Source organism: Myodes glareolus, chromosome 22 (assembly GCF_982192425.1).
Source record: "Myodes glareolus chromosome 22, mMyoGla1.1, whole genome shotgun sequence".
Lineage (NCBI taxonomy): Eukaryota > Metazoa > Chordata > Mammalia > Rodentia > Cricetidae > Myodes > Myodes glareolus.
In genome coordinates this window covers 52,152,767-52,168,935 of record NC_142047.1, presented here as the reverse complement: position 1 = coordinate 52,168,935, position 16,169 = coordinate 52,152,767, and the positions used below count along the sequence as shown (strand labels likewise).

The following is a 16,169-nucleotide window of genomic DNA, read 5'->3' as shown; positions in this document are numbered from 1 at the left end:
TGTGTGTGGGCGTTTTCCCACATGTGCATCTCTGTGCACGTGCATATCTGTGTACCATTTGTGCTGTGCTAGTAAAGATCAGGAGGGGCTGGAGCCTCTGGAATAGACATTAGATGGCTGTGAGCTGCCATGTGGGTTCTGGGAACCAAACCTGGGTCCTCTGAAAACGTAATTAATGTTCTTACCTGCTGAGTCACCCCACCAGTCTCCACCACTTCAATTTTAAAATGAGGGCTAATTAAGATAGCTAAGTGGGTGAAGGTACTTGCCAAGCTTGATGACTTCAGTTTGATTCCTAGGACCCACATGGCAGAAGGAGAGATCCACAGGGGTTACCCCTGTTTGCGCACACACACACACACACACACACACACACACACACACACACACACACACACAGTTGCTAAACAAAACACAAGCAAAAACAGGTCTAGGCCTGGCAGCATATACTGTAATCCCAACACTTGGAAGGTGAACACAGGATTATGAGTTCAAGGCCAGCCTGGACTACAGATTAATACCTTGTCTCACAAAGACAAAAACAGACAGACAAACAAACAAAACAAAAACCCAGGTGAGTAGTGGCATATTCTATACTCTACGACTGGCAAGGTAAAGGCAGGATGACAAAGTATCCAATCTATTTATGAACATCATTTCAGATTATCCAAAGACTAACAGGCTCACAACAGAAAGAACCAAAGGTTGGAATAAGAATAGTTTAGTTGGTGGAGTATTTGCCTGCCAAGCACAAAGTTCTGAGTCCAATCCCTATCATCACATAAAACCAGACACAGTGGCACACACCTGTAATCTCAGCACTAAAAAGGTCAGAAGTTCAGGGCTTTTATGGTGGTTGTTCTTAGTTTTCTGGGCAATATCAAACTAGCAACATTCTCCTAATGGTCACTTGTCCCTTGCCAAGGAGACTACATCCTTAGATTTGATCACAGTATATCTATACAGACTGAGCTGGCAGATTTTGCTGCACACGTAGGTCAGCAGAGTTTCTCCTAGGCTACTCTACTGAACACTGCTTGCTCTACTTCTCACTACAGTAAGTACTGTGTTTTCAGCAACCCAAACTCTTTTTTTCTTTTATTTGGACAGGGTTTCACTAGCTAATTCTGGCTAGTCTCCAACTGGCAGCCCCCCCTCCCCGTTTTAGTGCTGGGATTACAAGCATATTAGACCATGCTCCTCTTCCATTATATCTAATAGGACTACAGTAAAATCTGTGTCCATCACTAGGGACACATGCAATGCATATATACACACCTGAAAGCTGCCATGGTCTTATTGCATTTGGCACTATATGTTGTTTCGGTAACAATCCGCTAATACTTCCAAAGCTAGGGGTCAGTATTCGAAATAGCAAATTCTGTAAAAAAAAAAAAAAAAAAAGACTGAGGTAACACTAAGACCACATACCAAAACAACACAGGGTTGGGGAATGGACCAGTTGGTAGTCCTTGCAAAGCAGGCAGAAAGCTATGAGCTTGATCCCCAGTAGCCCATAAAAGTACATGCAGTGGTAGATGCCTATAATCCCAGCACTGTGACACAGTCTGTCCTCAAACTCAGTGATCCTTCTGCACCAGTCTCCCAAGTGCTGGGATTACAAACATGCGCCACCAACCCAGAGACCCTGTTTCGTCTTTGGTTTTGTTGTTTTTAACTGCCTCGTATAGTTCAGGCTGGCCCCAAATAAGTTTGTAGCTGAGGATGGCTTTAAAATCCTGACCTTCCATCTCTGCCTCCCAAATATAGCATTATAGGTATGCTCCAGATTGGCTTAGTCTTTTATGCTCTTTCCCCCCTACAAGACGGGGTCTTACATGTAGCCCTGGCTGGCCTAGCATGGAACACAACATGTAGATCAAGCTGGCCCTGAACTCATAGATGTCCACCTGCTTCTGCTCCGGAGCACTGTGAGTAAAGGCATGCACCACCATGACCCACCAACCTTTAAATGCTAAGATCAACAATCCAATTTAACATTTTTTTGATTCACAGTACAGTACAGTGAAGGCTAAGAATTGGAATCCTGTTATCAAGGGAAGGCTATCTCCATCCTCCAGTAGTCATACTCCCACCAACACCAAATGGGTCAGACTGGTGAGTATACTGTGAAGTCTACCATTCCTTCACTGCCATGGAGAAGGCTAGTCCCACTTGACAGGGGAAGCCAAAAGGTCAACATCTTTGCCCCTGGGCTGAAGTTACCCTACCATCTTTGTGATGGATATGAACTACAACTCAAGAGCATCGACAAGCCGGGTAGCAATGACACACGCTTTCAATCCCAGCACTTGGAAGGTAGAGTCAGGTGGATCTCTGAGTTTGAGGCCAGCCTGGACTAAAGAATGAGTTCTGGGGGGCCGGGGAGATGGCTCAGAGGTAAAAGCACTGCCTACTCTTCCAAAAGTCCCAGTTCAATTTCCAGCAACCACATGGTGACTCATAACCATCTGTAATGAGATCTGGTGCCCTCTTCTTGCAGAACACTGTATACATAGCAAATAAATAAACCTTATTAGAAAACAAACAAAAACAAAAAAAAAAACTTGCTCCAGGACAGTCAGGGCTACACAGAGAAAACCTGTCTCAAAAACAAACAAACAAAAAAGCATCAACAATGCCTCCTGCACCACTGCTTAGCCCTGGTGGCCAGGGCCATCTATGTCAACTTTGATGTCCTGAACGACTCATACCCACAATCCATGTCATCACTACTACTACATGGCCTCCCTGGGAAGTCAGCATGATGGCAATGGAGGTGCCCAGAACATCGTCTTTGCATCCACTGGCACTGTCAAGATGTGGGTGATCATCCCAGAGATGAACAGGAAGAAGGCTCACTGGCATGGCCTCCTGAAAAGTTATCCATTCCCAATGTCTGCTCTGGATCTGACCTACCACCTGAAGAGAGCTGCCAAACATACTAGCATCAAAAAGGTGGTGAACCAGGTATCAGAGTTCAAGCGCATATTTATCTGTAATATTGACATTGCCCTGAAATGTGACTATTTGAAAGTTTTAAAATATCAAAACCTCATCACGTTGAGATGAGGCTTGAATGAAGTACTGCCTTCCCATTCAGAACTCAGGAAGTGCCTATCAATGACAAACTACACTCCTTCTGTAGTTAGCTGGATTTCATTCGTGCAAAAAGCATCCTACTGTTCTAAGTAACAATCACTTTTCCGAAAGCGCTGAAATTCATCCTAATGGAACTGGTTCAGTTGAGCCAATTCTAGCACTAACGTCAGACACTGGTGAAATCATCCATACCTATAACCCCAGCGTTCCTGAAGGTGCGGGCAAAAGGATCAAGAATTTAGGAGCTGCTTTGACTACATAATGAGTTCCAGGATGCAAGAAATCCTGCCTCAAAAACCAAAAGGAAGGAAAGAAACTGGGCTCAATTTTAAATCACCAGGGACACACATACACACACACGGGGTAGAAGAACCACCCGAGGCTGTGCCTCACGTCCGGGGAAGCCCACAACAGCCCTCCTCCCACACCACGCAGCCGGGCAGGCCTAGCAGAGGCCTTGCCGAAAAGGAAGGTGCACGCGCACATCCGGCCCGCGGAGACCGGCAACATCCGGTCCGCGGAGACCGGCGACACTCGCCGCCACCGCTAGGTTCGGAGCGGGTTACCTGCGGCGCTTGGCCTTCAGCCGCAGCAGTGCCAACCGGAGTCCCGCGGACCGTATATGGTCGCCTGCTCCCAGCCCCGGACGAGAGGCCTGGGCCTCTGGCCGAGAGTAGACCCCATAAGCGCCTGGACCCAGGCTCCGGGCTGTGGCGGAGCGCCCGCAATAGCAGCAACGCCGCCGCCATGGTGCCGAACGCGGCGCCTGCGCAGTGGGGCTCCGGCCGCCCTAACGTTCAGGTTTGGAGGGCAGCCTCCTCCCAGCGCTTGCGCCGTAGCGAAAGTTGTGACCCCTCGCGGCGCCTGCGCGGTCAGAACTTTCCGGTCCCCTGCAAGGTTAGCTTCTAAACCTCCCGTGTCAGCAGGGTGCGCAGCGCAAAGCAGCCGGGAGCCTGTGGGTTCCGGAGGAGACAAGCTCTGGTTATCCTGTATTTTTCTCTCCTCTGTTTTATTTCCAGTTCAAGCTGCTGTTTCCAGTGCTTGGCAAGTGAATACAGAATTTGGTTTTCACATCGCCTTTCTTTAGGGGTGTGATTTGGTTCCTGTTGGCCACTTTCTGTCCTTATTTATTATTTTAAAGATTTTATTTCTTTTATGTACATGAGTGCTCTATCTGCATGTATGTCTTTATGGTGGAAGAGGGCACTATAGATGGCTGTGAGCCACCATGTGAGTGCTGGGAATTGAACCTGGGTCCTCTGGAAATGCAGCTAGTGCTCTTAACTGCTGAGACATCTCTCCAGCCCTAATTATTTTTAATACAATGTTCACTGTGCTGCCCAGTCTGGCCTCAAACCCCAGATCCTCAAGCCCAGCCTCCTGAGTGCCGGCCTGCCAAGAAAGAGCCATTAGATTCAGTTTTTCCTTAACCTCAGAGGTCCTGAGGATATTGTTGGATGGAGGGCCACGATATGTGAGACCACAGTGCAACAGCTACAGAGTAGGAAAACTGCGCTCCCCATCTTAAGAAAGAAGAAGAGGAGCTCTTAAAGTCAGACGTGGACTAATCAAATGTAGACTAGTCGGTCACTGGTCTGGAGAGGGCTAAAGAACAGACTCAAGGTCACCAAGGGTTAATGGTCATAGATGATTGTTGTCCATTCATCTTGGGAACCTAAGAACGAAATCAAACTGCTGCAGGAAGGACAGATGAGGAAGATATTTTTGAAAGGAAAATACTAAGCTCTTTGTGACTCAAGCAGGGTGGAATATTCTATACATCTTTAGATTAATGTAGATGGGGCTGAAAAGTTAGTCAGCAGTTAAGAGCACCGGTTCTTCTTCCAGAGGATTCCAGATCAATACCCCACACCCACATAGTGGCACAAAACCATCTGTAACTCCAGTCCTTGGAGAAACCCTTTTCTGGCCTGAGTACCAGGTACCCGTGTGGTACATAGACATACATACAGACAAATACCCATCTACATTTAAAAAGAAATTTTTAAGATGATGAATTCATATAGATAACTGTCTTCTCATACTAGCTTACTTGTTTTCTCCTGGGCTGACTCACTGCTGGAAGTAATTTCCAACCCTCGTGACCATGGCTCTCAGCCAGGCTTATATAACGCCTAAGCAGCAACACAGAAGTCCATATTGCTACTCACAGGAAATGAGATTGTATTAAAAGTGAAACTGGGTGTGTAACCCCAGAGTTTAGGAGGTAGAGTCAGGAGAACCAAGAATTCAAGAGCTTAATTTCATTGGCTGTGTTGTAAGACCACCCTGGGCTACCTACTTGAAAACCTGTCTCAAAATAGAGAGGAGGGGAGGAGGAGAAGGGAGGGAAATAGAGACAGACACTGGAGAGATTGTTCAGTGTTGAAGAGCTATATTGTTTTTTTCAAAGGACCTGAGTTTGATTCCTATCATCTGTGTCAGAAAGCTCAGCTCCTTAGGGATCTGATGAACTTTTTTTGGTCTACACACACACACACACACACACACACACACGAGAGACAGAGACATAATTTAGGAATATTGTTTATAATCCCTGCAAAGGTTCTTCCTACCTTTCTCCCTCATTTGTAGTCATTAATAGTCCACTCCCCATCTCCCCAAATCCCTTAGCAGTAGGCAGTTACTAATATGTTTTGTTTCTGTGGACTGTGTTGTGATCAAATGTAGGACCTTATCGATTACCGTCATTCCCATTGATGTGGTACCCCTCGTCCCAGCCCTCAGACCACTGGGCTTTCACAGTCTATTCATACCCACCCAGGTACAGGACAGGGTGGGACAGCCTGGACAGGGTGACTACTGTCCACTCTGTATAGCAGAGGAAGGGCTACCAGAGCTGTGCATCTGTCTGCCCTAGTCTAGTGCCTGATAGCTTAATAAATGCACGTGCCTCAGAAGTGACCCTGCCGTGAGCTTTGTTCCACACTGTACTTTTTCTGTACTCTCTAGTCTATAATATTAAATAAAACAACATTCTTAGTGCTGACTAGTGCCTGGTTCCATATCACACACTCAAACTTAATGTTCACAACTCTCTGAAGTAGAACATTAAAAAATAAAAATTATCTTACTCTGTAGCCCTAGCTGGTCTCAAATTCACAGAGATCTCCCTGCTTCTGTGTCCTGAGTGCCAGATAAAAGGCATGCACCAGCTGGGTGGTAGTGTCACATGCCTTTAATCCCAACACTTGGGAGGCAGAGGCAGGTAGATCTCTGTGAGAGTGGGGCTAGCCTGGTCTATAAAGTGAGTTCCAAAACAGCCAGGTCTAGGACTAAACAGAGAAACACTGTCTTGGAAAAAAAGAAAAGAAAAATAAAACAAAAGATAAAAGGCATGTACCACTGTACCATGCAAAAGTGAATTACAATCAATTAATTTTACATTATGTATATGAGTATTTTACCTGCATGCATGTAAGTGGAACATATATGTGCATGTCTGGTGCCTTCAGAGGTCAGAAAATGGCATTGGATCCCCTGGAACTAGACTTATAGATGATTGTGAACCATTATGCAGGCGGTGATAATCTAACCTGGGTCCTCTGCAAAAGCAACAATATGATAGTAGAACCATCTCTCAGGCACTATAAATGTTTTGATTATTTTATATGTATAGATGTTTTGCCTGCATGTGCACCTAGTTTGTGCCTGGTGCCTTAGGAGGCTGGAACAGGACATCAGATCCCCTGGGAATGGAGTTACAGACGGTTGTGAGCTGCCATGTGGCAGTTGGTGCTCCTAACTCCTGAGCCATCTCTCCATCCTTTGAAGTAAAGAATGTCTCTAATTTACTTATAAAAGTTTAAAAACAAACATAGGTTAGGGAACGGCTCAGTGAGTGAAGTGCTTGACGGGCAAGCCTTACCTCCCAGACTCAATCTCCAGAATGTGAACCCCCACACTCAGTGGTATACACCTGTCATTGTAGCATTCCTACCCCACGACAGAAGGTGGAGGCAGCAGAATCATCTGGAAATAAGGCTTCCTGGAAGTCTAGAAGCCCAGATGCTTATGGGTCAGCTAGCCTGGAGTAGGCATCTCAGTGGCAGAAACAAGAGAGATCCTGCGTGGGGCTGTGGTGGCGCATGCCTGCCTTTTATCCCAGCACTCATTCAGGAGACAGAGGCAGGTGAATCTCTGTAAGTTGAAGGCCAGTCTGGTCTGCAGAGTGAGTTCCAGGACAACCAAAGTTATACAGAAACCCTGTCTTGAGAGAGAGAAGAGAGATCCTGCCTCAAAAAACAAGGTGGAAGACATGGGGCTGGAGAGATGGCTCGGAGGGTAAGAGTACTGGCTGTTAGTTCCGATGACCAGGGTTCAATTATCAGCAGTCGTATGGCAGTTCTCAACTGTAACTCTAGTTCCAGGGCATATGATGTTGTCTTCTGGCCTCTGTTAGCACCAGGCACACACATGGTGCACAGACATATATACAGGGAAAATACCCGTATTCCTAAAATCATTTAAGGACAAGAATAACAAGTAAAGGTAGAAGGAGAGGACCAACACTGAAAGGAAGCACAGGGACCTGGCTCGCATTCCACCCTGTGTGTACAGTCTACGAGGTCACAGGTGAGTTCTTGTCCCTTTCTTTACTCCTAGGGAAGTATCAAATGTCCTACAGACTAGCCCAGCTCTCTAGTAGCTAGTGCTTATTAGCAGCGCTTCTTACGGCTGGGTAAATGTTCTGTTGGTTGTGCAGAGTAGCCCCTAGGCTAAAAACTATCACTTATTTTCTTATTTTTACTACTGGTTACTTTCCTGTTTTTTGTTTGTTTGTTTGTTTGTTTTGGTTTTTCAAGACAGGGTTGCTGCAGTTTTGGAGCCTGTCCTGGAACTCACTTTGTCGACCAGATTGGCCTCAAACTCTCAAACTCACAGAGACTCACCTGTTTCTGCCTCCTGAGTGCTGGGATTAAAGGTGTGCGCCACCACTGCCAAGTTTTTGTTTTTTGTTTTTGTTTTTGATTTTTTTTGAGGCAGGGTCTCTATGTCCTAGAATTGCTAAGTAGACCAGAATATCCTCAAACTTACAGAGATCCACCTGCCTCCGTCTCTTGAGTGCTGGGATTAAAGTTGTGCACCACCACACTCAGCAATATATGGTTTCATTACATTTACATTTTGTGTGTATATGTGCACACACACATATGCGCAGACCACAGTGCCTGTGAAGGGGTCAGAGAATAACTCTTGAGAGTCAGTTTTCTCCTTTACCATATGAGTCCCAGGAATCAAATTTAAGGAACCAGCTTTCACCAGCTGAGTTCTCTTGCTGTTCTTCCTCCGCTAAACTTTCTTAAAATACCAGATGTTATCATTTATTTAAAATTGGCTGGAAAGCCGGGTGGTGGTGGCGCAGGCCTTTAATCCCAGCACTCGGGAGGTAGATAGAAGAACGTGGGTCTTTGTGAGTTTGAGGCCAGCCTGGTCTATAAGAGCTAGTTCCAGGCCAGGCTCCAAAGCTACAGAGAAACCCTGTCTTGAAAAACCAAAATATAAACATATGAATGAATGAATGAATGAATGAATGGATAAATAAATAAATAATAAAATCGTCTGGAAAGGAGTCACGCCATACAACAGGACTCACATGGGAGTTTTATTGGAAGAGGAGAGAAGAAGCAGAAGAGAGGGCAGAGAAAGGGAAGAAGAGAAGGAGGCAGAGATGGGTTCCTGGGGACAAGAGTGGCCCGAGAGAGACAGAGACAGAGAGAGCACTGGGAGGTGGGCAAGGCCCGCCTTTTAAAAGGAAACATAGCGAGTGTGCACAGGGAGTGCTCTTAGTGACTGCATCTGAGGACACATCCTGTCAGGACACCAAGGTCAGGCCAGAACAGATGCCTGAATACGAACACCAGATGACGGGCCTGGAGAGATGGCTCAGCAGTGAAGATCACCTGTGGCTCTTGCAGACAGAGGACCCACGTTGCTGTCTGGCCTCTACCTGACTACTGAGTCATCACCACCACCAGAAGATGTCAAGAAAGCAGTCACTGGAGCCTGTCAGCTAATAGCCCTGAGCAAGTTATTAACATCTAAGCCTCAATTTTCTCATCAGTAAATGGGCATAATAATTATCTGCAAAGCCAGGCTAATGTTAACCTTGGATTTCCCACACGGTATTTATAAAGATAAAATGCAATAAATGCATGTGAAAACAACTTGTGAACCAGAAAGCCATTTACACTAGTAGTTATTACTAAGACGTTGTGAGAAATAAGTGCCTGGGAAAAAGATTATTGACTCTCCTTTTTAAAATTATGTTTTATTTATCACTGTATGTGTGCACATGCAAGTGTGTGTGTGTAGTTCAGAGGATAACTTTTGGGCCTTAATTCTCTCCTTTCACAGTATCTCTCCCCACACTTTGCTCCATTCTCAAGCTGCACTTTAGACTAGTCTGCCTAATGTAAGAATGTTGACTTTACCATCTCCAAGACTATTTCCTTCACCTTTATTATTTCTGTGCTTCTTAACTTCTGTTTACTTGCTTGTCCTTCCTCATTGCCTGCCTGAGCCTGGTCAGACTCTGTGCACTGGAAGAGCACTTTGGCATGGCTTCCCTTTACTGTTTTGTTCTCCGGTGCCTGAGAGAGGCGATGTCTGGTGAACTCCTTCCTGCTTGAGTCAGTGCGTCTTAGGGGTCCTTACCCTGACTCCAGTTGCTCCAGCTCTAGGTCCAAGCCTACCTTGTAGACTTTTATTTTTTGAGACTTGTATTCTCTCCCTCCACTCCCTCCCTCCGTAACCCTGTATGTCCTGGAACTCTCAGAGAGCCTCCTGCCTCTGCCTCCTGAGTGTTGGGATTAAAGGAGTGTACCACCATGCCTGATATTTTTTTAAGGCATGGTTGCCTTCTCATACACCCTGGCCCCAGAAGCCCTTGAACTATGACATAGTTTGATCATTGTACCCACAGTTACTAAGTCGCAGAGTTCAGTCTATAAAGCAAAGTCAGACAGATTGAAACTACATACTTGCTTAGTATTAGTATATCACCTGAATTTTTCAGCTTGTTTGAATATATACTCATTATCTGTGAAATTCATATGTCTGTCTTTGGGGAGACTTTGTTTTTTTAGCTAAAGATTGTCTTAAGAATCAATTTCTCAGCTGGCCGATGTAGGCGCACACCTATAATCCCTGCACTTGGGAGTCAGAGGCAGGCAGATCTGAGTTTGAGGCCAGCCTGTCTACAGAGCTAGTTCCAGGACAGCCAGGGCTCCACAGAGAAATCCTGTCTGGAAAAAACAAAACAAATCAAACCAAACAAAAACGACCAAACAAAAAACCCCTTTCTCTCTGCCCTGTCCCTTTCTCTGAGGAGACAGGATCTACTATATAGTTGAAGCAATCTTCCTGTATTCTTAGTGCTGGGAATACAGGTAACCACCACCATCCCTGACACTTTATTGTTTTGTTTTGAAACTAGGTCTTACCGTGTAGTACAGGTTGATCTCAAACTGTTGGTCCTCCTATTTCAGCTTCCTGGATGCTAGGATTACAGGTGTGCACCAAGTTTAAGTTTGTTGTTTGTCTAAACTGAAATTTCCACGTCTGAGTTCACTGCCCATTGAGAGATCAATATTGGCCACGTGCCTGGTATCCTTCCCCAGTGCTGCTGGCGATGGGTCAGCTACTAGCAAAGAAAGATCATCTCTGAGTGTCCAAAGCACAGCCTGTATGTCTGAGTATCTACTTTGGTATTTCTTTAGTCTAGGAGCACTCAATAGGTGGAGTAAGATATTTGAAGCCGTAAAAGGTATGATTGTGTGTGGTCTTTCAGGTGGTTTTCAGTGAAGAGGGGCTTTGTATCTGATATACAGCCATTACTACATATCTCATTACTACATAACCCATATACAATCATAAGTAGAGCTGTTGTATGCTTGTGGTATGGCAACACTTGTCTTCCTGCAGGGTAAAAGTCGTAGGCCTTTGGACCTTGTGATCAAGGTTATAGCTTGTTACTGGCCAGCTTATTCAATTCCCCCTTGTTTTGGTCACTACAGGTTTTCAGCAAATCAAGGGGAAGTCAACCCTGTTGTAGGGTTTCCTATAAGCCACACTTGAACTTTGGATTTATGATTAGTGAGTGTGTATGCCACACCCCAACCTTGTCTGCCATTAGGCTTGCTGTTGTCCCGCCCACTGGGAATTTCCAGAACCTGTCTTCAGGAGACCACTGGCCCCGTCCGGTACTTTGAAATGCAGGCCAAAAGCAAGGGCTTAAGAGGTGGTAGGATGGGAGATACCCAGAACTTCTGCTAGTCTCCAAGTAAAGATTAAAGACGCAGGAGGAAGTAGTAGTTGTGAATTCTGAGGCTGATTTTGGGGGACTTGGTGATTATAGGGAATGACAGATTTGTAGAGGAAAGGAGGATGAGAGACAATATGCAGATGGTTTTAAGAGAGATTTACTTAAGGACTACTCTTTGACAGACAGTACACTTCTAGGGACACTGGAGAAAAAACTGACAGTTCCTATCCTTAGTAACCTCCATTCTCCCGAGGGAGGAAGGAAAAATAAGCAGAGTTAGCAAAGTTTAGTTACTTGGAAGACGGCAGGTGATTCCAAAGATGAAGGCCAAGACATGGGTGTCAGAAAAGACTTCAGAGAGAAGGAAAGATTTTAAAATGTGTGGGCAGGGAGGGGTTTTAGCTCGGTTGATAGAGTGCTTGCTTAGCATGCAGAAGACCCTGGTTCAATTTCTAGTAGTCTATATTACTGGTAGTGGTGGCCCACATGTGTAATCCCAACACTGAGGACAGAAAGGCCGCAGGACAGAAGTTCAAGGTCATCCACTCCAGAGGCCAGCATGAGGTACTGAGACCTTGTCTCCGAGTGAGGTCAGCAAAATGAGATGACTTGGTGTGTAAAGCAGCTTTGCTGCCAAGCCTGAGTTGATTCCTGGGCTTCATCTGGTGGAAAGAGAGAACCAAGCCCTGCAAGTTGTCAGCTGACCTCCACTAGGGTATGTATATACATGCACACATAAGTGAACAATGTGGGGGTTGTGGTAGACCTTAGTTGTACAGCAAAATGAAAAATGTTTGGGCCGTGGTAGACCTCGGTTGTACAGCAAGTACTTAGTGTTCATTGACTCCTGGATACTGTCCGAAGTGCAGGCACACACATACATGGGGTAACTTATATGCTGTAAACTATATATAATGTATCTTTTTTTTTTTGAGGTGGTAGCCTATGTTTCTTTTAAACTGGCTATGTAGTCAAGGATGATCTTGAATGTGTGACTTTGCCTCTTCCTCCCAAGTACTGTGATTACAAGACCACTGGGTCATGCCCAGTTTATGCAGTGCTGGGGATTGAGCCCAGGGCTTTGTGTATGCTAGTCAGCCAAGATCATCAGCCTAAAACTTTCTATTTTTTATTTATTTAATTTTAGACTTATTTTTATTATTTTAAATTATGTAGATGTTTATGTATGAGTGTGTGTGCAGGAGAATGCAGTTATCTGTGGAGGCCATAGCTGTCAGATCCTCTGCAGCGGAAGTTTTAGACGGTTGTAAGCTGCCTGATGTGAGTGCTGGGAACTGATCTCAGGTCCTCAGCAACAGCCATTTTTTTAACCCCTAATATATATATATATATAATATATTTATATATATTTATTAAATATTATTATTTAATTATAAATAATTAATATAATTAATTATTATTATTAATATTATTAAATATAAATATTTATATATTTATATAATATATTATATATAATATATTACATGTTTATATATATAATATATATATATATATATAATATATATATATTTTTTCCCCAAATAGGGTCTCAGTATGGAAGGCAGTCTGGCCTGGAATTTACTAGGCCCAAACTGGCCTTGGCAACTCAGATCATCTTATGTCAGCTTCCCATGTGCTAAAATTATAGATAAGAGTCACTAAGCTGGGCATCAAAGTCGGTTTTAAATGTATGATTTTGGCTGCTTCATGAATAGACTTAAGAAAGACCAGTGGTGGACCAGTAGACAAAAGGGTGTTGTAACATGGAGGGAAAGTTGCCCCCTGGCCTAAGAAAAGCAAGTAGAGAAGAGCTGGCTTTCCACAGGATCGGGGAGACTGGTGTCTCTGTGTTGGTACCGCTGCTGGGCTGCCCCTTTCCATTCTGCAACTCTAGGAAACAAAGCCAGCCCAGGCCACTCTTGAACTAGTAGCTGTGTGCAATGAGGGTGAGCACCAGGGTAGGCTTTGGGGCACTTGCTCAGTGGGGCTGGTGCGGAAGGACAGCGGTATGCAGTGGCTTCCAGCTGTGTGACTTTTCCCCCCCTGAGACAGTGTGTTTCTCTGTGCAGCCTTGGCAGTCCTGAAACTTGCTCTCTAGACCAGGGTGACCTAGAACTCATAAAGATCCACTTGCCTCTACCTCTGGAGTGCACCACTACTGCCCAGGTAATTCTAGCACTTCAGCGAGGCAGAGGGAGTCAGAATTTCTGGGTCTTTCTGATTTCTAGGTAGCTGAGAAAACACATCTTCAGGGAAAGACCTTCTCTCAGGAATAACCAGACTGATGGTTTTTTTTTTTTTAATTAATTGGGACAGGATTTCTTTGTGTAACCTCGTGTGTCCTGGAACAAGATCTGTAGACCAGACTGGCCTTGAACTCACAGAAGTCCACCTGACTTCTGTCCCGAGTGCCGGGAACAAGTGTACGCAGCTACCATACAGCTCTTCTGACTTCTTATATCCACGGGAGCAGGGGTCATCACAGATACACATGTGCACATACACTCTTTCACACACACACACAAATAAGTAGATTTATTCACTTTTATTTTATGCATACGGGTGTTTTGCCTGCATGTATGCCTGATGCCCATAGAAGCCTGAAGAGGGCATCAGATCCATTGGACCTGGGGTTACAGATGGCTGTTGCCCCCATAAATCCTTTATTTTTAAAAAGAGTTCCAGGGAATACTTCAAAATAGTTCAGCAGGTAAAGCGCTTGCTGCATAAGCGGGATGGTCTGATCCCTGGAAGCTACGTCAAGACAGAAGGAGAAAACCAACTGAACAAAGTGGTCCTGACTTCAGCATATGCTCCATGGCAGGGTTTTGCTTTGTGGTTTTAGGATGAACCCTGGGCTTCCCCATGACAAGTACTGAGCCACACTCCTAAACCCCTTCCTGTTTTGTTTCATTTAATGTGTTATTTGTTATTTGGGTTCTCAGGCAATCCTATATGAAGTTACCTATACATAACCAGAACAGACAAACTCTATCGAGTCCCATAGATGAGGTTTACAGAGCACCTACACTGGCACTTGGGGTGGGGAGGACTGAAGTACTTATCCATGCAGAGATCACATTATTCTCCTGAAGCAGGAACCTCTGATCAGAAGATGATTTAGTCATCAAAACTTAAACCACAGCCTAGTGGTGGTGGCCTGTGCCTTTAATCCCAGCACTTGAGAGGCAGAGACAGGCAGATCTTTCAGGTGGACGCCAGTCTGGTCTTCAGAGTGAGTTCAGAATGGCCAGGGATACACAAAGAAACCCTGTTTCTAAAAACAAAAAACAAAAACACCCCTCCCACCACAAATATAAAGGTTAAGATAGTAAATTTTATCTTACTTTCCACTCCCCACCAACAGTACTGGGTAGATGAGGTGTGATCCTCCCGACGCAGCCTCTGAGTAGCTGGGCGCTACTAGGCAAGTACCAAGTTATTTCCTTAGTTATTGTTTTTTCAGACAGGGTCTCACTGTGCAGCCCTGGTTGGCCTGGAACTCTCTACATAGATCAGGCCTGTCTCAAACTCCCAGAGAGCCACTGCCTATATCCTGAGTGCTGGAATTAAAGAAGCGGGTCACTATGACAGGCCAACCGTCAGCCAGCATTGTATTTTTTAAAAGATTTTTATTTTATTATATATACAGTGTTCTGCCTGCATGCATGCAGGTCAGAAGAGAGCACCAGATGTCACCAGATCTCATTGTGAGCTACCATGTGGTTGCTTGGGAATTCAACTCAAGAACTCTGGAAGAGTAGCCAGTGCTCTTAACCACTGGGCCATCTCTCCAGTCTGCCCCAACACTGTATTTTACCACAGGAAAAACTGGGGAACAATGCCAGAGGGTGGTAGCCTATGCCTTTAATCCCAGCACTCTGGAGGTAGAGGCAGGAAGAGTTCTGAGTTTGAGGCCAGCCTGGTCTACAGAGCTAGTTCTAGGACAGCCAAGGTTACCAAAGAAACCATCTTGAAAAACAAAAACAAAACAAATAAACAAAAAAAAATGGGGAACAAAAACTATTATCAAAATTGGGGTACATTTGTTCATGCCTGTAGTTCCAGCTACTTGGCGACGGAGACAGGATTGCTTGAGCTTAATAGTTCACATACACCATGCACAACGTGTGTATATGTTTTTACCTGCATGTATGTCTATGCAGCATGTGTGTACATAATGTGCTCAGAGGCCAGAAGAGGGCTTTAGATGCCCTGGGACTGGAGTTAGTTTTAAGTCACAGTGTAGATGCTGGGAACCAAGCCTAAGTCCTCTGGAAGAGCACTGAGCCATCTCTCCAGTCTCCCCACTTTGAGACAGTGTCTGTGTAGTTTCAGCTAATTTGGAAGTCACTATGTAGACCAGGCTGGCCTGGAACTCAGAGATCTGCCTGTCTCTACCTACTTAGTGGGACTAAAGGTATGCACCACAATACCTGGCCACAACATATTTTTATGTAGACAGGGTTTCTCCTCTGTGTACTTTTGGAACCTGTCCTGGAACTTGATGTGTTCTTGGCTGGCCTTGAACTCATATAGACCCACCTGCATCTGCCTCTCTAGTGTTGGGATTAAAGGCATGTGCCACTGCTGCTTCGCTTCTTTATTTTTTGATTTGGGATTTCTCTGTGTAAGCCCTGGCTGTCCTGGAACTGAGAGATCTGTCCGCCTCTGCCTCCTGAGAGCTGGGATTAAAGACGTGTGCCACCACTGCCTGGTCCCACATAACCTGAAGAATAACAAAAACATATCTTTGGGGGGGGTCTCCTCAAACTGATAG

At 45.0% G+C, this 16,169-nt stretch overlaps 1 protein-coding gene across 2 annotated transcripts in view; it reads right to left on the bottom strand.

Annotated features, from left to right (window-relative positions):
- Positions 1 to 3,879, bottom strand: part of Spg7 (SPG7 matrix AAA peptidase subunit, paraplegin) — a 36,898-nt gene extending 33,019 nt beyond the window's left edge. For both annotated transcript variants that reach the window (XM_048437497.3, XM_048437498.3), the window contains exons 1-2: positions 3,669 to 3,879; positions 1,279 to 1,381 (exon numbers count right to left, since the gene is read on the bottom strand). In XM_048437497.3, the coding sequence (XP_048293454.1) occupies positions 1,279 to 1,381; positions 3,669 to 3,851 (286 nt within the window). In that variant the 5' untranslated portion in view covers positions 3,852 to 3,879. The remainder of the gene's footprint in view (positions 1 to 1,278; positions 1,382 to 3,668) is intronic.
- Between the last annotated feature and the right edge of the window lie 12,290 nt (positions 3,880 to 16,169).